We start from the raw sequence: 24,443 nt of genomic DNA, 5'->3' as shown, positions 1-24,443 counted from the left end.
GGAAAAGGCATGTGCAGAGATCAGTCTGCCAAGAGCCACAGGCAATGGAGAGGCACACTGCAAATGATCCCAGCCATAGATCACGATGGCAACTTAGGTTTCTATACAGTTCAAAACCCCGCAGAAATGACAAGATTATCTCCAGATGAAATTTTTCGTACTTACGAAGGACAATACTGGTGATGTATAGAGGATTGATAAAGTGGCTGAGGAGGGCTCCCTGGACTCCCAGTACCATCCATCGGCTCAGCTTATCACTGGCAGTCATACAGCAGATGAGAGTTGTCGTCACGCTCGGGCGACAGTTTGCTGCCGGCATGGTGGAGCCTTTGGAATGAATGTGAAGCCTCATTTCAGGGTTTCTGTATGGCACGGGGTCCCTGCACAAGATGATTATACAGTGAAGTCAATCAGGTGGAGGGGAAAAGATTGACAAGTTTTCAGTCATTCCATCTGAAACTATACAACATACATTGGACAAGATAAAAATCCATTTGTTCGCACTGCCAATTTCACCCCAGAATTGAGTATTGAGGTGCCAATACAAGTCATACAACTGCAATCTAAAAACCAGTTATAAAGAAAGTGAACTGGAAATCTCCCCAGGAAACACACATGTGAAACTTCTATTAGACATGCCAGGCAGAATAGTAATGTCTGTACACAGTAGTAAGTAGTATCTTGGTTTCAATTGATTATCCCACATAATATTTAATCAACACTGACATTGCAAAAATATGCATGCACACACATCTTTCAAACTCTTCTGGGGACAACCTGCCTGACTCGATGTCAAATTTTGTTAGATTATGCTTCTGTGAAACGCCGTGGGACGTTCTACTATGTTAAAGGTGCTATATAAATGAAAGTAGTATTTGTTGCTTAATGGAACTTTGGTGTTCCACAGCCAAGCATTGCACGGATAGCTGCAAGCAGTGATGTGTATAATCACAATTTGAAGTGGACTTTTAAAACCTGGAGACCAACTTTTCAGAATTCACAGGTGCGGTAGTTTTGTTTTCAAAATGATGCGCCAAAATTCCTCGTAATTTTTGTAAAAACGTCGGCAGAAATAATAAACAAATATTTCCATTTGCCATTCATACTGACTTTTCACTAAAGTGAAGAGTGAATTTCCCTCCATTATCCACCAGGGCCACGATGGAAAGCACTTACATGAGAATACTTTGAGCAGCCCCCTTTGGCACTTTGCTGAGGTAGAGGTGTAAAAAAATATTGTTCTTGAGAGAGAGGAAATCACTTCCTGGAGACTTGCAGAAGATGCATTTTTCTAAACCAACAGGATCATTACTGCAGAACAGAAGGAGCTGCTTAAACAAATATCTGCAAAATGAAACAAAAACGTTACTGGCCATAACAGGAATGGACGTGACTGCTGCCAACGACCCGGAAGTAGTTACGCACACGCAGGTCCAGTGTTTATTGTGTTGTCGCCAGACTTCCCAAAATGAAGAATAAAGAAGCGGATAAAATAAAAAATTTTGCTCATTTGCAGTTTAATTTATTAATTGTGTGAATTGTAGAATTTATTCAGGTATGAGCCACTTGTTTGAAATGGGATTGCGATCTGCCTCCGAGTTTCTGATCAGACATTTCTCCCAACAGCTCCCGACAAGTGATACAATGGGTGAATTGTTTTTAAATTGACAATGCGGGGTGGAGAGCAAAGGGCAGCGGTGTCCGAGGTTGAGAAGAGACGAGAAGCGAGGTAATGGTGAGATGACAGCAAGCTTGGCTTTTAAGCACCTGTAGATTATTTTGGGAGGGGTAGGGGGAGGGGGAAGAAGGGAAGATTGAGGGAGGGAATGAGTTCCAGAAGTTTAAGGTCCCAGGAAACTACAGATTAGTGCAGGCGAGAGATTATGCTAATTCATCATTAACATCATAGGAAATCCCTCAGAATCAAGTAAGACATGCTTCCACTCCTCAAGTGGCTGAAAAGTCCAATACGAGAGCCACAGTCCCTCTCACAGGTGGGACAGACAATGGTTGAAGGAAAGGGTGGGTGGGACTGGTTTGCCGCACGCTCTTTCCGCTGCCTGCGTTTGTTTTTTGTGCACGCTCTCGGCGTTGAGACTCGAGGTGCTCAGCGCCCTTTCGGATGCACTTCCTCCACTTAGGATAGTCTTTGGCCAGGGACTCCCAGGTGTCAGTGGGGATGTCGCACTTTATCAGGGAGGCTTTGCGGGTATCCTTGTAGTGTTTCCGCTGTCCACCGTTGGCTTGTTTGCCATGAAGGAGCCCCGAGTAGAGCACTTGCTTTGGGAGTATCGTGTCTGGCATGCGAACTATGTGGCCTGCCCAGCGCAGCTGATTTAGAGTGTGGTCAGTGCTTCAATACTGGGAATGTTGGCCTGGACGAGGACGCTGATGTTGGTGCACCTGTCCTCCCAAGGGATTTGTATGATCTTGCGGAGACATCGTTGGCGATATTTCTCCAGCAACTTGAGGTGTCTGCTGTATATGGTCATGTCTCTGAGCCATACAGGAGGACGGTTATTACTACAGCCCTGTAGACCATGAGCTTGGTGGCAGTTTTGAGGGCCTGGTCTTCAAACACTCTTTTCCTCAGGCGGCCGAAGGCTGCACTGGAGGCAGTGTTGGATCTTGTCATCGATGCCTGCTCTTGTTAATCTCGATGCTAGTTACTGAGCGCTTAACAATGGTTTTCTGCCGAGCTAAGGTGGTTGGGGGCTCTTGATTGCAGAGCTACATGAGCTGTTGTGAACGTTATTTTTAAGTACGTTGTCAGGAATCGCTCCGAAATGGGATATCACAATACAGGTACTATATAGTTGTATTACAACAGATGAAACCTTTTCTCATCTCTTCCCACACCCCCACTAATAACAAAAAGCTATGTTCAGTAGGAAATCAACAGTTCCAATGTGCTATGATAGCCAGATATACAGGCCACTTGTGGCCCAGGTTTGATCGCTGGTCTGTGCTACCGTAGCCAGCATTTGCCAAGTAGGTGACGTTACGGCAGTGGCCTGAATTCCCACTCTGGATCACTGAGTGATGCCTAGTAGAAACTCTAGGATCAGACTTGGTTATTGTGCCCCTGAAGTTGTATACCTGCCAACATTTATTATTTGGGCTCAAATAAAAAGTGCCCATGCCTCTAAAAAGAAGTTTCTTGCTTTTTCTCACTAGAGCGTCTTTATATAGCGTCTTTCATGACCACCGGACGTCTTAAAGCACTTTACAGCCAATTAAGTTTTTTTGGAATGTAGTCACTGTTATAATGTGGAAAATGTGGCAGCCAATTAGCATACAAGCAAGCTCCCATAAACAGCAATGTTATAATGACTAAATAATTTGTTTATGATGTTGTTTGAGGGATAAATATTGGCCAGGACACCGGGGATAACTCCCCTGCTCTTCTTCAAAATAGTGCCAGGGGATCTTTTACGTCCACCTGGGGCCTCGGTTTAATGTTTCATCCAAAAGACGGCACCTCTGACAGTGTAGCACTCCCTCAGCACTGCACTGGGCGTGTCAGACTAGATTTTTGTGCTCAAGTCCCTGGGACTTGAATCTACAAACTTCTGACTCAGAGGTGAGGGTGCTACCCACTGAACCACGGCAGACACTGTGGAAAGTGGGAGCAAGAGGAAAAAGAAAGCACTGAATAGTCACATCACCAATTCCTATTGGGGACTACAAGATAGAAAGACAAAGAAAAGAAAGAAAGATAGATACAAAGAGGACGAGAATGTCTGAGTGACAGCAAGTGAGTGCGAAAGCTTTTATTCCACACCGGGGGATGCAGTATTGACTCCATTTCATGTCTGCCATGCTTTCAGTTGGTCCTCGCTGTTGTGAACTTGGAGAAGCCATAATTCTACTCATACTCAAACTTGTGCTTAATGGTCTTCCACTGGGAGAATTTTTTAATGCTTGATAGCAGCTGTCTCGAGTGTCAATTGTTTTGAATTGGAAGATACTAGGTAACGCCTGCATAACCCTTTAGAGGGAGCTGTTGTGTTAAATGGCCCAAAAACTCTAAGTCGTTAGTACGCTCAGATATTGTGTAGGGTCAGAACTGGTAGCCAGAGTACATACAGGGCTAGTTTGCATTATACAGAGCAGAAATTTTGGGACAATACTAATTCTACACCCTCAGCCCAAAATGGTGTGGTGTAAAAGCCCTCGCACTCACTTGCTGGCTGTCTGAACAAGAATGCAGTTATTCAGGTCAAGTTTTTGGAACTTGCAGTATAAGTAATACTTTGGACCAAGCCAATACCAAGGTGAATTGTCCATTTGCAGTTTTACCTTTTTGCAAATAATTACAAATTATCTCAAGAAAATTTCAAATGATCTCAAGATGAGAAAGGCCATTGGATTCCTCCAAGCTCATCCATCCAGATACAATGTTGTCCCCTCCATTGTAAATGCAACAGTTTATAAATTATTCCAGTGCTCTGGTCTCGATAAACCAAAAAATTAATTCCTTCTGTTGATACGCATGTGTGTGAAAACATTTCTGTTATCAATCCTAAATTTGCCTTTCACTTGTTTGAATCTGTGTCACCTTCGAATGTCACAGTTTAATTTTAAGTAATGTCTGGATTCATGTCTTTTGTATATTTTATCTTAACACACCTCTATGAAATTCATTTTCCGCCATCTCTGGTCAAGCCTGAAAAGTCTAAGTTTCTCCAATCTTTCCTCACGATTCGGTTCTCTCACACGAGAGACCAGTCACATGGCTCTTCTGTGCAGTGCCTTGAGAACACGAATATTTGCCTTGTGTTTCTGTATTTGGACGAACTATTTATGAAGCCACATTCCAGATACTGGAGCAATGAGTGCATTATGGATGTGAGGTAGCGGTCTCATGACATGTTAATATGCACAGAAATAACTCTATACACTGCAAACTTTCTGCGGCATTACCTTTGCAGTGCCCGCCTTGCAACCACTGCAGCATGGCAGTCATGGAGTGAACGACCATCAAAACACAGCCAACTGCTGTAACAAGTCTCTCCTGTTCCCAAAGCAACCACTTCATACCGTTCGCCAGGCTCACCGTTGCAATCTGCAGTTACTGTGAAAACAAAAAATGGGATAAGTATCTGCTTTACAGGGGCAATATTTATACATATGGAAATGATTATGGGGTGTAGAGGTTGTAGAACTAATTAGTTTGGGGAATCTAATGCACTTATTGGCCAAGTATAGGACCACCTGCAAGGTCTATCAGCAGGTCGGGGCCTTCAAAGGAGCATACCACTTCAAGGTACAGCGCGTGCTGGAGAGCGATGGCTGTGAAGAGGTCGACTGGACTGGAAATCCAGGTTGCTGATTGAAGCGTGGGCAGGCACAGCGGGAGCAACATGATCGGGGCCCAGGAGAGGCGCGAGTTCGGGGCCCAGAAGAGGCGAGGGCCTAAGGACAGCACGGGCCAGCCCACACTGTGATATGTGTATGCGCACTAGGTCCGTGCATCAGAGCTGGTCTCCAGTCGTCTTGGCTAACCCTTGCCACTGGACCAAGACCTAACTCTGTCAAGCCCGTGTGGTGGCTGGTGTGCAACGGTCACCCCATGTTAAAATCCACGCACAGGCATCTTCCACCCTTCATCATGTAGTTCGGGATCTGGAATATTAGGTCCTTCATTGAAACACCTGTGAACTCATCCTTTTTTGGCGTGGAAGCAAGTCATCCTCGATACGAGGGACTACCTATGATGATGATAGTTCTGTACTGTGGACCCAAGTAATTTCACACAAATTGACAATAATCCTACTCAAAAGCAGCAAGAAAAGGAAGGATTCATACAAGTGCAGTAAAGAGTGGCCTTTTGAAACCAGGTTTGAAGCACATTGTTGCAGAAGCATAGAGGAAGATCCTTTATCTATCCCGTGCTATACCTGGCCTGGGGCAGCTTGATGCCGACACAGGAAACCAAAAGATTTCCATTCCCCAGCATGGTCATTCTCGCTTTGGTTAGTGTAACAAAGTATGTTACATTTTGTATAACGAATGCAGCTGGAAAAAGTCTTAAAAACAACAGAATTACAAGGGGATAAAGAATTTTTTTTTTTAAGAGCTGAACAGAATCCTAGGGCTTTTTTCCCGGATTTAATGCAGAAAAGTCAATTTTCAACAGTCACAGATACTGTTGACATGAGTTGCTCCAATTCCCCCACCCTACCACTTCTTTTTCCTTAGGAATCTTAAAATTCAGTTTAAAAAAAATACCGACTTTAAGTGATAGATTCCCAGGATTTGCAAATTTGTTAAAAATAGATTTCCTCTTGAATTTGTGGAAGAATACCTGAAATGTCCTGTTTTCTTACCAATAGTCAGGTCTGGAAGTTGCATGTGCATTAAGTGGGTAATGTTAGAATACAAACCAATAATGACTACAGCAATGTTATTTAAAAAAAAAGGATACACTGCATACAACAATCAGAATATACCATTCATATCATATACTGCAAAATCAAACTTTACTATTTTAATCAGATTTAAAGATATTTGCTTCATGATACTATGTAGATAAGCTTCTACTTTAAACAATTTTAGCAGCCAACATCCATTCAGAAATACTGTAAGATTCAGGTACATGTTGCCGATTGAAAGGGAAGTGCTGCCATCTAATGATTGGTAGTAGCACTGCAATCAATGTTTCAGAAGGAACCTGTTTATAGCCCTAACATGTGCCTGAGTCAGCAACTTCTAGATCAACGATGACCATTCTGAGTGAGCAAGGATTAAGCCACTGCTTCTTGTACACAATAGACATAGTTGCACAGGCTGCAATATTAAGGGGTCTGGGTGCCAGCACAGCTTGAAACACTGTTCAGCTGCACCCAAGTATTGGATCCTGAATGAAAGTTCCGGTTAAGTATTTGAAGTAAAAGCGTTTCCTAGTATAAATTGAATTTCCAATATATGCAAGCTAAAAACATGAAATGCTCCAGTGTAGCAGCATTACACCTCCCCTAACTTGATGGTGTAACTGAGGATTCGGGGAGAGTTGACATGTGCAACAGATCACACTAGGGTAGAAGGTTGCTCTGAGCGGAGGGCAAAGGGAAATGGATGAGCGATCAGCCCGCTTGAGTTTGTTGCCCCCCCCCCTCCCTACCCCCAAGTTATTTAACCTTTAGCCTTATTCTGCCATGTATACCTGGAGCCTGTAATCACAGCTGTGCTGGCCCATAAGTAAACTTCTACTGTGCCATATCGGAGATCAGTCTCTAATTTATCTTACTCCTCTAAAGCAGTACTGCAAAAACAAAGAAAATATATATATTTTTTTTAAATCTTTTGATACTGGCCCACCCCCTTCAACAACTCATGACATTTAAGTTCCTAATAATACTCCAGAACTTGGGAAATTCTGCCAACCATTTAAGGGCATGCTCGATAAGCACGAGGGAGAAAGAAAAAGGTCATGCTAATAAGGTGAGATGAAGTAGGGTGGAAGGAGGCTCGTGTGGAGCATGGACCAGTTGGACCGAATGGCCTGCTTCTGTGCTGTATTTCTATGCAACCAGGCATAAAGCACAGATACGATTGGTGATCATTACTACCAATGGGAGAATCCTGTCAATGATTTGGATAACATGGGGGCAGCTTTCAACTTTCCTGTGCCAATGTTCCCTCTAATTTGTGGTTTAAGCAAGTGATCTCTTTAAATTTGCTGTGCGGACAGTTGCGCACCTTAGGGGGAACATCGGCGCCAAATCAGAGGTTGACACTATTACTTAGTGCAGAGGAAAATTCTCTTTTGCCAGCTTTTTACTGCCCCCAGTGAGCATTAAATTTACTGATAAAATTACTTTAAAAAAAAAAGGAAAGATGGAAGAAGCAAATAATTTTTCCACCTCAAGTTGTAACTTTCCATCACAATGAAGTGCCATGCAAAGGGTGAGGAACTTACCTTTCTCCACTATGAACGCAGCCAGGGTCCCTCTGCAGGTTTTGTACTTGGGAAGAGACTCCAAGAGCCTATTCAACATACAATTGCTAATTGCTGCACAACGGATCGGGTGAGTAACTAGATTTTCTAAAATAAATCAAAAAGAGATGCCACTCAAATAACCATATTTAGAAAATAGATGGACTAGGACACAAAACAAAATCACATTCTCTCATTCAAACTTTATTGCCTCTCTGTTAAGTGATCCCTCCTCCATTTCCTGCAACAGCTTTCATTTACCAGCCCAGAAAGTAGACCATCTTCTAAGTCTCTAAGAGGCTCATCAATTCATAGAAGCTCAATGGGACTGGTAGGAAAACAAAGTGCTTTCAACTTTGCACTTGTAATACATTTGGCTTTGTGGCTGCACCACACTGATAGCAGTCAGAAGGTTGTGGGTTCAAGTCCCACTCCGGAGACTAGAGCACAAAATCTAGTCCGACGCTCCAGTGCAGTGCTGTGAGAGAGCTGCATTGTTGGAGGTGCCGTCTTATAGATGAGACGTTAAACCAAGGTCTGTCCTCAGGTGGACGTAAAAGATCCCACGGCACTATTTCAAAGAGGAGCAGGGGAGTTATCCCCTGTGTCCTGGCCAATATTTATCCCTCAACTAATATTTTTTTTAATTATCTGGTCATTATCAGATTGCTATTTGTGAGACCTTGCAGTGTGCAAATTGGCTGTAGCACTTTCTACATTACAATAGTTTCTTAAAAATAGTACTTAATTACCATAATGCCCTAGGTTTGTGATGGGGGCTATATAATTACAAGTCTTTCATTTCCTTTTATATTTACAGTGCAAAGCCTCTTTACACTGCAGAGTGGAGCTACTGGAAAGAGACTAAACCTTTGACAGCTGAGCCCACGCTCACAGAATTGCATGATTTTAGGTTCAATGCGTATGTTAATATAGTTCCCTCATATGGGCAATTGGATTAATTGTAATGATAATTATTTAAAACGATTGAATTTTTAGAAATGGATACAAAAAAAACAATGCCGTCAAGATGCATATGATTAAATACAAACTTTTATATTGAAAATAAACAATCTGAGGGAGACACGTTTAAAGTTAGATACAACACATAATGGGATGCATTCCCCTCTCTGGGCAGAGTTCCAGCATTACAGGACTTCCAGCCCCCATCCTCCAACTCTGCCCATAGCCCTACCCAGTTCCCTGCACTGGGGGTCATTTTATACGTACAGCAGGCTCCCTGCTATCAATGAGGAGCTTGCCTGTGCTCGGCTGCAAAGTCCCAGTGATGCTGCAGTGGGACCACTATTGCAGCACCACATCAGGCTGTCAGGCATTGATCGGCGCAGAAGAGCCCTGAAGATCAACAAAGTGGCAGCCCAGTAGGCCTTTATACACACCAAGCCCTACAGCAGGAAGTGGGGGCTAGACTGGAGGGAGAGGAACTCGGTACAAAGCCATCTGCCTCCATTAGGCGACCCCAGACTGCTGCTTCCTAGCACATGGCGTCCCCGGGATGTAGTGGTAGGTGTGGCAGGTAGCAGGAAAACCCACTGGGGAGGGGGTGAGACCAGTGCTGGTTACTTCAGGGTGAGGAAGATCCAGGTCAGGGTTGAGGTTGCGGTAGGCTGCGTTGGTGTCATTCTCTATGGCTAACCTGCCCGATTTCCCGCCCAGGAGAATCTAGCCCAGCGTCTGACATGCACATCAAGGGGACCTTTAGATTATGTCGCATTTCAAACAGAACTTTACTTATGAGGACGGCAAGATTTTTAAGGATGGTTTAAAATGTTCTTAACCATTACTTGGGTTATTGAGTAGCTTGGCAAGCAGTAATTTCATTCACCACTCTTGTAACATAGAAACATAGAAAATATGTGCAGGAGTAGGCCATTTGGCCCTTCGAGCCTGCACCGCCATTCAATAAGATTAAGGCTGATCATTCCCTCAGTACCCCTTTCCTGCTTTCTCTCCATACCTCTTGATCCCCTTGGCTGTAAGGGCCATATCTAACTCCCTCGTGAATATATCCAAATAAACTGGCATCAATTACTCTCTGCAGCAGGGAATTCCACAGGTTAACAATTCCCTAAGTGAAGAAGTTTCTCCTCATCTCAGTCCTAAATGGCCTACCCCTTATCCTTAGACTATGTCCCCTGGTTCTGGACTTCCCCAACATCGGGAACATTCTTCTCGCATCTAACCCGTCCAGTCCTGTCAGAATCTTATACATTTCTATGAGATCCCCTCTCATCCTTCTAAACTCCAGTGAATAAAGGCCCAGTTGATCCAGTCTCTCCTCATATGACAGTCCAGCCATCCCTGAATTAGTCTGGTGAACCTTCGCTGCACTCCCTCAATAGCAAGAACGTCCTTCCTCAGATTAGGAGACCAAAACTGAACACAATATTCCAGGTGAGGCCTCACTAAGGCCCTGTACAATTGCAGTAAGACCTCCCTGCTCCTATACTCAAATCCCCTAGCTATGAAGGCCAACATACCATTTGCCTTCTTTACCACCTGCTGTACCTGCATGCCAACTTTCAATGACTGATGAACCATGAGAGTCAGGTCTCGTTGCACCTCCCCTTTTCCTAATCTGCCACCATTCAAATAATATTCTGCCTATGTGTTTTTGCCCCCAAAATGGATAACCTCACATTTATCCACATTATACTGCATCTGCCATGCATTTGCCCACTCAACTAACCTGTGCAAGTCACCCTGCAGCCTCTTAGCGCCCTCCTCACAGCTCACACGGCCACCCAGTTTAGTGTCGTCTGCAAACTTGGAGATATTACACTCAATTCCATCATCTAAATCATTAATATATATTGTAAAGAGCTGGGGTCCCAGCACTGAGCCCTGCGGCACCCCACTAGTCACTGCCTGCCATTCTGGAAAAAGACCCGTTTATCCCGACTCTCTGCTTCCTGTCTGCCAACCAGTTCTCTATCCATGTCAGTACATTACCCCCAATACCATGCGCTTTGATTTTGCACACCAATCTCTTGTGCGGGACCCTGTTAAAAGCTTTTTGAAAGTCCAAATACACCACATCCACTGGTTCTCCCTTGTCCACTCTGCTAGTTACATCCTCAAAAAATTCCAGAAGATTCGTCAAGCATGATTTCCCTTTCATAAATCCATGCTGACTTGGACCGATCCTGTCACTGTTTTCCAAATGCGCTGCTATTTCATCCTTAATGATTGATTCCAACATTTTCCCCACTACTGATGTCAGGCTAACCGGTCTATAATTACCCATGTTCTCTCTCCCTCCCTTTTTAATAAGTGGTGTTACATTCGTTACCCTCCAGTCCATAGGAACTGATCCAGAGTCGATATGTTGGAAAATGATCACCACTGCATCCACTATTTCTAGGGCCACTTCCTTAAGTACTCTGGGATGCAGACTATCAAGGGATTTATCGGCCTTCAATCCCATTAATTTCTCTAACACAATTTCCCGCCCAATAAGGATATTCTTCAGTTCCTCCTTCTCACTAGACCCACTGTCCCCTAGTACATTCGGAAGGTTATTTGTGTCTTCCTTCGTGAAGACAGAACCGAAGTATTTGTTCAATTGGTCTGCCATTTCTTTGTTCCTCATTATAAATTCACCTGAATCCGACTGCAAGGGACCTACATTTGTCTTCACTAATCTATTTCTCTTCACATATTTATAGAAGCTTTTGCAGTCAGTTTTTATGTTCCCTGCAAGCTTTCTCTCGTACTCTATTTTCCCTTCTTAATTAAACCCTTAGTCCTCCTCTGTTGAATTCTAAATTTCTCCCAGTCCTCAGGTTTGCTGCTTTTTCTGACCAATTTATATACCTCTTCCTTGGTTTTAACACTATCCTTAATTTCCCTTGTTAGCCACGGTTGAGCCACCTTCTCAGTTTTATTTTTACTCCTGACAGGGATGTACAATTGTTGAAGTTCACCCATGTGATCTTTAAATGTTTGCCATTGCTTATCCACCGTCAACCCTTTAAGTATCCTTTGCCAGTCTATTCTAGCCAATTCACCCCTCATACCGTCGAAATTACCTTTCCTTAAGTTCAGGACCCTAGTTTCCGAATTAACTGTGTCACTCTCCATCTTAATAAAGAATTCTACCATATTATGGTCACTTATCTTTCCCAAGGGGCCTCGCACAACAAGATTGTTAATTAATCCCTTCTCATTACACATCACCCAGTCGAGGATGGCCAGCCCTCGAGTTGGTTCCTTGACATATTGGTCTAGAAAACCATCCCTAATACACTCCAGGAAATCCTCCTCCACCACATTGCTACCGGTTTGGTTAGCCCAATCAATATGTGGATTAAAGTCGCCCATGATAACTGCTGTACCTTTATTCCCTTATTTGTTGTTTGATGCTGTCCCCAACCTCACTACTACTGTTTGGTGGTCTGTACACAACTCACACTAGCGTTTTCTGCCCTTTGGTATTCCGTAGCTCCACCCTTACAGATTCCACATCATCCAGGCTAATGTCCCGCCTTACTATTGCATTAATCGCCTCCTTAACCCGCAACGCCACCCCGCCTCCTTTTCCTCTCTGCCTATCCTTCCTAAATGTTGAATACCCCTGGATGTTGAGTTCCCAGCCTTGGTCACCCTGGAGCCATGTCTCCATGATGCCAATTACATCATATCCGTTAACTGCTGTCTGCGCAGTTAATTCGTCCACCTTATTTCGAATACTCCTCACATTGAGGCACAGAGCCTTCAGGCTTGTCTTTTTAACACACTTTGCCCCTTTAGAATTTTGCTGTAATGTAGCCCTTTTTGTTTTTGCTTGGGTTTCTCTGCCCTCCACTTTTACTATTCTCCTTTCTATCTTTTGCTTCTGCCTCCATTTAATTTCCATGTCTCCCTGCATAGGTTCCCATCCCCCTGCCATGTTAGTTTAACTCCTCCCCAACAGCACTAGCAAACACTCCCCCTAGGACATTGGTTCCGGTCCTGCCCAGGTGCAGACCATCTGGTTTGTACTGGTCCCACTTCCCCCAGAACCGGTTCCAATGTCCCAGGAATTTGAATCCCTCCCTTTTGCACCACTCCCCAAGCCACGTATTCATCGGAGCTATCCTGCGATTCCTACTCTGACGAGCACGTGACACTGGTAGCAATCCTGAGATTACTACTTTTGAGGTCCTACTTTTAAAATTTAGCTCCTAGCTCCCTAAATTCATCTTGTAGGACCTCACCCTGTTTTTTACCTGTATCGTTGATACCTATATGTACCACAACAACTGGCTGTTCACCCCTTTTCAGAATGTCCTGCACCCGCTCCGAGACATCCTTGACCCTTGCACCAGGAAGGTAACATACCATCCTGGAGTCTCGGTTGCGGCCGCAGAAACGCCTATCTATTCCCCTTACAATCGAATCCCCTATCACTATAGCTCTCCCACTCTTTGTCCTGCCCTCCTGTGCAGCAGAGCCAGCCACGGTGCCATGAACTTGGCTGTTGCTGCTCCCACCTGATGAGTCATCCCCCTCAACAGTACCCAAAGCGGTGTATCTGTTTTGCAGGGGGATAACCGCAGGGGACCCCTGCATTACCTTCCTTGCACTGCTCTTCCTGTTGGTCACCCATTTACTATCTGGCTGTGTACTCTTTTCCTGCGGTAAAGACCAACTCACTAAACGTGCTATTCACATCAATCTCAGCATCGTGGATGCTCTAGAGTTCATCCAGCCGCAGCTCCAGTGCTGCAATGCGGTCTATCAGGAGCTGGAGGAGGATGCACTTCCCGCACATGTAGTCGTCAGGGACACCGGATGCGTCCCTGACTTCCCACATAGTACAGGAGGAGCATAAAACGTGTCTGAGTTGTCCTGCCATGACTTAACCCTTAGATAAACTTAATTTGGCAACAACAATGCTAAAGGTTACTTACTGATACATTGCAGGGCAGTGCTAATTGAAGGACTCAAAAGTTCTTTTTCAAGTTAAATCATTTTCCTGAGTAAAATACAAAGTTTGTAAATGCTCTTACCGCTTGAGGCTCGTGGGCTTCTCACAGATGACACTTTGACAGCTGCAGATGGCTTTGTATCTTCTGGAGCTTGAGCTGTTGGATTTAAGAAAGGATGAACTAATCTGCTTATATTTTTTGGAGTAATTTTATGTACAACAGGCTCCCCCGCCATCAAAAGGCAGTGTCCTCGGCACAACCATCTTCAATCACTTCATAAATGACCTTCCCTCCATCACAGAGTTGGAAGTGGGGATGTTCGCTGATGATTGCACAGTGCTCAGTTCTATTCGCAATTCCTCAGATAATGAAGCAGTCCATGCCCACATGCACAAGACATGGACGACATTCAGTGGCAAGTAACATTCGTGCCACACAAGTGTCAGGCAATGACTATCTCCAACAAGAGAGCCTCTAATCACCACCACATGATATTCAATGGCATTACCATCGCCAAATCTCCCACCATCCATATCCTGGGGGTCACCATTGACCAGAAACTTAACAGGACCAGGACCAGCCACTTAAATACTGTGTCTACAAGAGCGGGTCAGAGGCTGGGTATTCTGTCCCCCCTCCTGACTCTCCAAAGCTTTTCCACCATCTACAGGGCACAAATCAGGAGTGTGATGGAATACTCTTCACTGGCCTGCATGAGTGAAGCTCCAACAACACTCAAAAAGGTCGACACCATCCAGGACAAAACAGTCCACTTAATTAGCACCCCAACCATCAGCTTAAACATTCACTCCCTCCACCACCAGCGCACCGTGGCTGCAGTGTGTACCATTTACAAGATGCACTGCAGCAACTCGCCAAGGCTTCAACACCACCTCCCAAACCCACGATCTCTGCCACCTCGAAGGACAAAGGCAGCAGGCGCATGAAAACACCACTTCCAAGTTGCAACTCATCCTGACTTGGAATTTATTGCCTTTCCTTCATCGTCACTGAGTCAAAAATCCTGGAACTCCCTCCCAAACATCACTGTGGGAGCATCTTCACCACACGGACGGCAGCGGTTCACCACCGCCTTCTCAAGGGCAATTAGGGATGAGCAATAAAAGCTGGCCTTTCCAGTGATACCTGCATCCCAGGAACGAATAAAAAAAGTGTAACTATTTGTACTAAACTTTTTTTGACAAGCCCCGCCCCCTTGTAAAGCTCCATCCCCCCATCCCGGCCCCAAATCATTCCCTCCACGGTGCCGAGAAGCAGGACCTGAGGCCTGAGACTCCGCTGAGGCCCCAACTCTTCGCCCGCTCAAGCCCTGGCCCAGACTTTCTCCCCCGCTCTGACCCCTCTCAGGAGGCAGAGAGGGCCTGTGGACGGCTGAGAGCGGCGGCAGGGGGTCGAGAGGGCCCATAGGCGGCAGCGGGGAGTGGCCGAGGAGGCCTGTGAGCGACAGCGGCAGGAGGCCGAGGGGGGGGGGGGGGGGGGGGTGGGTGAGAGAGAGAGAGGGAGAGACCAGGAGGAGAGAGCGCGAGACCGGGAGTGGGGAAAGAGAGAGAACGCAAGAGGAGCGGGTGGGGGGGGGTGGAAAGAGTGCAAGAGGAGCAGGCTGGGAGGGGGGGGGAAGAGTGAGAACGAGGGGGACTGGGAGAGTGCTGGGGGGGGGGCGGGCGGCAAGGGAGAGCGAGGAGGGGGGGGGGGGCGCGAGGGGGAGAGATGGGGGCTGGGGAGCGGGGGGGAGGAGGGGGCTAGGAGGAGGGAGAGCAAGGGGCTGGGAGGGGAAGCAGAGAGAGAGAGAGAGAGAGAGAGAGAGAGAGAGAGAGACACACTTGGGGGGGCGTGGTGGGGAGAGAGGGCCACGGGTGGGGACGGGAGGGTTATCGTAGGGGAGAGAGGGAACTTAGGGAGGACAGATCACGTTCTTCCAACTCCCTGCAACTGGAGTGGATGGTATCCAGAAGTCACGACCGTGTCACTATTCACTTCATACATAATAGACCTGTTAACAATCAGTGCACAATGCCTGCCCCATCTATGGTGGGATTGGGGGTGGGGGGGCTGTGGGAAGGATACACCTGTGCCTTTGCTGTCTTCTGGGGAGCTCTGTCCTCTGTCACTTCAGGAAGTCAAAGTGGATCGAGTTACAATTTGCACCGTCATGGGATGGGCGGTTCCGATTACACAGTCCTGTGAAATTCCAAGGGGACCAATCATAGACAAAGGGTGGAGCATGGTGGCCATTTTTGCAGTACAAATAAGCACATCCTTAAAAATAAAGAGAGGGAGTTTGCCAGTGCTCGGCTGCAAAATTCCAGTGCTACTGCAGTGAGACTGCTACTGCAGCACCACAATAGAGGCAGTCAGGCATTTTAAAGCGCAGGTAACAAAGAGTCACCGAGCTGAAACATTGGCCTGGATTTTTCGGGGGAGTGTGGGGGCGGGGTGTCGTCAGGGGGCAGGTTGGGTGGGAAATTTCATTATTTTTGAGTGGGTCGGGACCCCTCTGTCAACCCGCCTTTCCCACAGACACGCGTGAGATCTCTGATCTGGCCCACAGAGGCGGGCAACCCAACTATTTGGTTGTTGACAGACCCTTAATAATGCTTTAAGCCTATTAACTTTTAAATGCTCACCCACGGGATCCACGCTGCTCGGGGACCACATCTATGAACCTGACGCGGGAGTTCAGTGGCCATTGCTCTAGCTGATTACTTGACAGTTTCAAATGTACAGTAAAAACTCCTACCTGACATCATCACTTTCCTCAGGGCATTTCCAGCAGATTCTGCAGGCATTTCACTTTCCGCTCTCCATTCACTCTTACCTCATTGGAAGAAATCTTTTACCATTGACAGAATGTTTCTGTCATCTCTACTTCATCAACATAGGTGCCCTTTATACGGTCTCTCCTTAGTCCTCAGAATCTGACCACGATCAGCCCCAACACCAGCAGCATCGACAACACCACTAACCTTCTCCACAATCACCTCATGCTGCACAGGACAGAGGGCATCAGCACCCTAGCTCATTGGTGTCTGGGCGGCCAGGGATGGTCTCACCATGGCTAGATTTACTTCAGTTAACGTGGTATACCCTGGCTGCCACATGACGCGCCAGGATGACACCACCCCACACCAACACTATAAAGTGTCCCTACAATGTCCAACCATTCCTTTCACACCCACTGCCAATGTAGGGAGGGGATAACCCTTATATCTCACCATTCACTGCAACTCACTAAGCCACTTTCAAAGGTGCACACAAATCTGCCCAAAAACAGAAAGTGTTGTAATAAAAGTTTCAATGTTTGACAGCACATTAACAGAAAGTTTACATGAACATTGGATAAAACACCCATGTTGTTAGTTGGTATGATTGCACTAGGATGAGGTTGAGTGTGAGGGGTGGCTAGTGAGATGGGGATGTGATAATGTAGATAGCGAGGGATGGGTGGGGAGGTGCAAGGTAAGTTGGTGTAAGGATGTGCAGGAGTAGGGTAGGGAAGGCAGAGTGATGAGGATGTGATGAGAGGCACAACAGGATGAGGTTGAGTGCAGCTTTATACTAATGTGATCTACTGAGATCATTGAAAGGTTTACGCCACTGCACCCAGGTCCTCCTGACCACATCCATGCTTGTGCCCCCCTGTGCAATGTGCAGCCAGGCTTCTGGGAGGTCCCTTCCGCCCTGCGTGCTCGGACTCCCACCTCTGTGCAGTGATTTTAGGTTTGCAGCACTTCAATACTGTAGAACACAGACAGCGCAAACGTCAAAAGAAAGTTGGCCATGATCCTGTCAAGTAAACTGGCTGATGACATGTCATGAATAACATCCGCTTCCTTGAATTGGGCCGGGAAACACGCTGGGACGGCTTAACAAGCCCCATCAACGTAAATTCATTTTCCAGAGCGGGATGGAGCCAGCAGCGGGGCTGTGACCCGGCACTGACATCGCCTGGCCCCGCCGATATCCCGGCCATTAAATGTTTCTCTCTCCACAGATGCTGCCTGACCGGCTATGTTACTCCAGCATTTGCTGTTTATACTGGTTATATTATTTATTGAAAAAAAAATGAAAGCAATGTAGTTATCACTGTTATATGTAACTACTTCCCTAATGCTAGCCGTGGCTCAGTGGGTAGCACCCTCGCATCGAGTCAAAAGTCTGTTGGTTCACGTCCCATTCCACAAAATTACAGTCTCACACACCAGTGCAGTACTGAAGGAGTGCTGCATCATCAGAGATGCTGGCTTTCAGATAAGATGTTAAACTACCACCTCAGGTGGACTTAGAAACATAGAAAATAGGTGCAGGAGTAGGCCATTCGGCCCTTCTAGCCTGCACCGCCATTCAATGAGTTCATGGCTGAACATTCAACTTCAGAACCCCATTCCTGCTTTCTCGCCATACCCCTTGATCGCCCGAGTAGTAAGGACCTCATCTAACTCCTTTTTGAATATATTTAGTGAATTGGCCTCAACAACTTTCTGTGGCAGAGAATTCCACAGGTTCACCACTCTCTGGGTGAAGAAGTTCCTCCGCATCTCGGTCCTAAATGGCTTACCCCTTATCCTTAGACTGTGACCTCTGGTTCTGGACTTCCCCAACATTGGGAACATTCTTCCTGCATCTAACCTGTCTAACCCCGTCAGAATTTTAAATGTTTCTATGAGGTCCCCTCTCATTCTTCTGAGCTCCAGTGAATACAAGCCCAGTTGATCCAGTCTTTCTTGATAGGTCAGTCCCGCCATCCCGGGAATCAGTCTGGTGAACCTTTGCTGCACTCCCTCAATAGCAAGAATGTCCTTCCTCAGGTTAGGAGACCAAAACTGTACACAATACTCCAGGTGTGGCCTCACCAATGCCCTGTACAACTGTAGCAACACCTCCCTGCCCCTGTACTCAAATCCCCTTGCTATGAAGGCCAACATGCCATTTGCTTTCTTAACCGCCTGCTGCACCTGCATGCCAACCTTCAATGACTGATGTACCATGACACCCAGGTCTCTTTGCACCTCCCCTTTTCCTAATCTGTCACCATTCAGATAATAGTCTGTCTCTCTGTTTTTACCACCAAAGTGGATAACCTCACATTTATCCACATTATACTTCATCTGCCATGCATTTGCCCACTCACCTAACCTATCCAAGTCACTCTGCAGCCTCTCAGCATCCTCCTCGCAGCTCACACTGCCACCCAATTTAGTGTCATCCGCAAATTTGGAGATACTACATTTAATCCCCTCATCTAAATCATTAATGTACAGTGTAAACAGCTGGGGCCCCAGCACAGAACCTTGTGGTACCCCACTAGTCACTGCCTGCCATTCTGAAAAGTACCCATTTACTCCTACTCTTTGCTTCCTGTCTGACAACCAGTTCTCAATCCATGTCAGTACACTACCCCCAATCCCATGTGCTCTAACTTTGCACATCAATCTCTTGTGTGGGACCTTGTCGAACGCCTTCTGAAAGTCCAAATATACCACATCAACTGGTTCTCCCTTGTCCACTTTACTGGAAACATCCTCAAAAAATTCCAGAAGATTTGTCAAGCATGATTTCCCTTTCACAAATCCATGCTGACTTGGACCTATCATGTCACCTCTTTCCAAATGCACTGCTATGACATCCTTAATAATTGATTCCATCATTTTACCCACTACCGATGTCAGGCTGACCGGTCTATAATTCCCTGTTTTCTCTCTCCCTTCTTTTTTAAAAAGTTGGGTTACATTGGCTACCCTCCACTCCATAGGAACTGATCCAGAGTCAATGGAATGTTGGAAAATGACTGTCAACGCATCCACTATTTCCAAGGCCACCTCCTTAAGTACTCTGGGATGCAGTCCATCAGGCCCTGGGGATTTATCGGCCTTCAATCCCATCAATTTCCCCAACACAATTTCCCGGCTAATAAGGATTTCCCTCAGTTCCTCCTCCTTGCTAGACCCCCCGACCCCTTTTATAACCGGAAGGTTGTTTGTGTCCTCTTTCGTGAATACCGAACCAAAGTACTTGTTCAATTGGTCCGCCATTTCTTTGTTCCCCGTTATGACTTCCCCTGATTCTGACTGCAGGGGACCTACGTTTGTCTTTACTAACCTTTTTCTCTTTACATATCTATAGAAACTTTTGCAATCCGTCTTAATGTTCCCTGCAAGCTTCTTCTCATACTCCATTTTCCCTGCCCTAATCAAACCCTTTGTCCTCCTCTGCTGAGTTCTAAATTTCTCCCAGTCCCCAGGTTCGCTGCTATTTCTGGCCAATTTGTATGCCACTTCCTTGGCTTTAATACTATCCCTGATTTCCCTTGATAGCCACGGTTGAGCCACCTTCCCTTTTTTATTTTTATGCCAGACAGGAATGTACAATTGTTGTAGTTCATCCATGCGGTCTCTAAATGTCTGCCATTGCCCATCCACAGTCAACCTCTTAAGTATCATTCGCCAATCCATCCCAGCCAATTCACGCCTCATACCTTCAAAGTTAGCCTTCTTTAAGTTCTGGACCATGGTCTCTGAATTAACTGTTTCATTCTCCATCCCAATGCAGAATTCCACCATATTATGGTCACTCTTCCCCAAGGGGCCTCGCACAACGAGATTGCTAATTAATCCTCTCTCATTACATAACACCCAGTCTAAGATGGCCTCCCCCCTAGTTGGTTCCTCGACATATTGGTCTAAAAAACCATCCCTTATGCACTCCAGGAAATCCTCCTCCACCGTATTGCTTCCAGTTTGGTTAGCCCAATCTATGTGCATATTAAAGTCACCCATTATAACTGCTGCACCTTTATTGCACACACCCCTAATTGATGCCCTCCCCAACATCACTACTACTGTTTGGAGGTCTGTACACAACTCCCACTAACGTTTTTTGCCCTTTGGTGTTCTGCAGCTCTACCCATATAGATTCCACATCATCCAAGCTAATGTCCTTCCTAACTATTGCCTTAATCTCCTCCTTAACCAGCAATGCTACCCCACCTCCTTTTCCTTTTATTCTATCCTTCCTGAATGTTGAATACCGCTGGATGTTGAGTTCCCAGCCCTGATCATCCTGGAGCCATGTCTCCGTAATCCCAATCACATCAGATTTGTTAACATCTATTTGCACAGTTAATTCATCCACCTTATTGCGGATACTCCTTGCATTAAGACACAAAGCCTTTAGGCTTGTTTTTTTAACACCCTCTGTCCTTTTAGAATTTTGCTGTACAATGGCCCTTTTTGTTCTTTGCCTTGGGTTTCTCTGCCCTCCACTTTTCCTCATCTCCTTTCTGTCTTTTGCTTTTGCCTCCTTTTTGTTTCCCTCTATCTCCCTGCATTGGTTCCCATCCCCCTGCCATATTAGTTTAACTCCTCCCCAACAGCACTAGCAAACACTCCCCCGAGGACATTGGTTCCGATTCTGCCCAGGTGCAGACCGTCCGGTTTGTACTGGTCCCACCTCCCCCAGAACCGGTTCCAATGCCCCAGGAATTTGAATCCCTCCCTGCTGCACCATTGCTCAAGCCATGTATTCATCTGAGCTATCCTGTGATTCCTACTCTGACTAGCACGTGGCACTGGTAGCAATCCCGAGATTACTACTTTTGAGGTCCTACTTTTTAATTTAGCTCCTAGCTCCTTAAATTCATTTCGTAGGACTTCATCCCTTTTTTTACCTATGTCGTTGGTACCAACGTGCACCACGACAACTGGCTGTTCTCCCTCCCTTTTTAGAATGTCCTGCACCCGCTCCGAGACATCCTTGACCTTTGCACCAGGGAGGCAACATACCATCCTGGAGTCTCGGTTGCGGTCGCAGAAACGCCTATCTATTCCCCTTACAATTGAATCCCCTATCACTATCGCTCGCCCACTCTTTTTCCTGCCCTCCTGTGCAACAGAGCCAGCCACGGTGCCATGAACTTGGCTGCTGCTGCCCTCTCCTGATGAATCATCCCCCTCAACAGCACTCAAAGCAGTGTATCTGTTTTGCAGTGGGATGACCACAGGGGACCCCTGCACTAACTTCCTTGCACTACTCTTGCTGCTGGTCTTCCATTCCCTCGCTGGCTGTGGACCCTCCTCCTGCGGTAAGACCAACTCGCTACACGTGATACTCACGTCATTCTCAGCATCGTGGATGCTCCAGAGTGAATCCACCCTCAGCTCCAACTCCGCAACGCGGACCGTCAGGAGCCGGAGGTGGACACACTTCCCGCACATGTAGTCGTCAGGGACACTGGTGTTGTCCCCATGTTCCCACATGGTACAGGAGGAGCATATCACGTGACCGAGCTGTCCTGCCATGACTTAACCCTTAGATACCCTTAAATTGGCAACAACACTGTTAAAAGTTACTGACTAATAAAGAAAAAGAAAAACTACTTACCAATCAGCAGCCAATCACTTACCACGTTGGCTGTGACGTCACCTTTTGATTTATTTCTACTTCTTTTTTGCCTTCTCTCTCAGCTGGAGCTGCACCGGTATGCCTCTCTCGACTCCCGCCTCTCTCGACGCTCCCCGGACTGCTAGGCCTTTTATAGGCCGCTGCCTCTCTCGACTCCCGCCTCTCTCGACGCTCCCCGGACTGCTGAGCCTTTTATAGGCCGCTGCATCTCTCGACGCTCCCCGGACTGCTGAGCCTTTTATAGGCCGCTGCCTCTCTCGACTCCCGCCTCTCTCGACGCTCCCCGGACTGCTGAGCCTTTTATAGGCCGCTGCCTCTCTCGACTCCCGCCTCTCTCGATGCTCCCCAGACTGCTGAGCCTTATATAGGCCGCTGCCTCTCTCGACTCCCGCCTCTCTCGACGCTCCCCGGACTGCTGAGCCTTTTATAGGCCGCTGCCTCTCTCGACTCCCACAGCACTATTTTGAAGAATAGCAGGGAGAGTTATCCCTGGTGTCCTGGCCAATATTTATCCCTCAACCAACATCACTATAAAAACAGATTATCTGGTCATTGTCGCATTGCTGTTTGTGGGAGCTTGCTGTGCACAAACTGGCTGCTGCATTTCCTATATTACAAGAGTGAGGACAGTTCAAAAGTACTTCATTGGCTGTAAAGTGCTTTGGGACAGCCCGAGGTCATGAAGGGCGCTATATAAATGCAACTCTTTCTTTTCAAATTCACTCATGATTATTACTCTGTTGAAATATTACACAGCAGCCCAATAAGATCATGCTTGTCATGCTACCCTTTGGTCACAGTGACCAGGCAAGTGAACTTACCTTAGAAACATCGAAACATGTCTAGAAAAGGGACACATTACCATTCTACTGCTAAATGTGGGACAAGCAATTTCAGCTCACAATACCATGCATGTCACATTAAGTTATGGCTTTCTGTGAGGCGATAAAAATACACAATGAATTTAACAATAAATAAATGTAAACATTTATTTGAACTAATACCCATTATTATATTAATGAAAAATGATAGCATTAGGTGTTTTACTTAGAAAACGTGTTCTTAAAGGTTGTGACAAGCCTTTCAACATCGATTTGCACATTACAGGGATCATCATTCAGACTATAACTTGTAGACAACATAGGATCTTTAATGGTTGAATGCAGAATTGAAGAAACTACAACATTTAATGAAAAAGCAAGGACTATAAAGAATAGGAGGAAAGAAATAGTCCTGTCACTCATTTCTTAAAACGTCAGTGGAATTCAGCTGTTTTTTAAAACTGAGAAATCAAGAAGAAATGTGCAGGACACCATCGTGTCCCCGCCGGCTGACAAAGAGCCTTGACACACGGCCCTCGGTCAGCAGCCCTGAAGGTTACATAAACCTATGAACAATGGCGGACAGGGAAAGAGCATCCGGCCCGACCAGTCCGCCCCACACTACTGCGATACCCCATGTATCGCAACATTTTACACTCCACCCCACTCGCAGCCATGCGATCTCCTGGGAGAGGCAAAAAAAAGATAAAAACCCAGGCCAATTGGGGTAAAAAATCTGGGAAAATTCCTCTCCGACCCATCCAGGCGATCGAAGCTAGTCTAGATCACTCTGGCCGCATTAGATTCCATGATGTACTTACTATCCTGTATGCGCCAGCCAACAAGAGCTATCCAGTGCAATCCCACTTACCAATTCTAAGTCCATAAGCCTGCAGGTTACGGCACTTCCAAGTGCCCATCAAAGCACCTTTTAAATGTGGTGAGGGTTTCTGCATCCACCACTCTTCCAGGCAGCAAGTTCCAGATCCCCACAACCCTCTGCGTGAAGAAGCTTCCCTTCAAATCCCCTCTAACCTTCCACCAACCACCTTAAACCTATGCCCCCTCGTAATTGACCCCTCCACCAAGGGGAATAGGACCTTGCTATCCATTATATCCAGGCCCTCAAAATTTTATACACTTCAATGAGGTCTCCACTCAGCTTCCTCTGTTTCAAGAACAAACCCAGCCTATCCAATCTGTCCTCATAGCCAAATTTCTCCATTCCAGGTAGCATCCTCGTAAATTTCCTCTGCACCCTCTCCAGTGCAATCACATCCTTCCTATAATATGGCGACCAGAACTGCAGGCAATATTCCAGCTTGGCCT

At 46.2% G+C, this 24,443-nt stretch overlaps 1 protein-coding gene across 1 annotated transcript in view; it reads right to left on the bottom strand.

Annotated features, from left to right (window-relative positions):
* The window catches only part of LOC139239237 (adenosine deaminase domain-containing protein 1-like), a 101,716-nt gene that overhangs the window by 6,728 nt on the left and 70,545 nt on the right, over nt 1-24,443 (bottom strand). Inside the window, exons 5-9 of the mRNA XM_070867928.1 lie at nt 13,957-14,031; nt 7,925-8,050; nt 4,927-5,077; nt 1,177-1,344; nt 166-380 (exon numbers count right to left, since the gene is read on the bottom strand). Of these exons, the coding sequence (XP_070724029.1) occupies nt 166-380; nt 1,177-1,344; nt 4,927-5,077; nt 7,925-8,050; nt 13,957-14,031 (735 nt within the window). The remainder of the gene's footprint in view (nt 1-165; nt 381-1,176; nt 1,345-4,926; nt 5,078-7,924; nt 8,051-13,956; nt 14,032-24,443) is intronic.

Source organism: Pristiophorus japonicus, chromosome 26 (assembly GCF_044704955.1).
Source record: "Pristiophorus japonicus isolate sPriJap1 chromosome 26, sPriJap1.hap1, whole genome shotgun sequence".
NCBI classification, from domain to species: domain Eukaryota; kingdom Metazoa; phylum Chordata; class Chondrichthyes; family Pristiophoridae; genus Pristiophorus; species Pristiophorus japonicus.
This window is presented reverse-complemented; position numbering and strand designations above follow the sequence as displayed.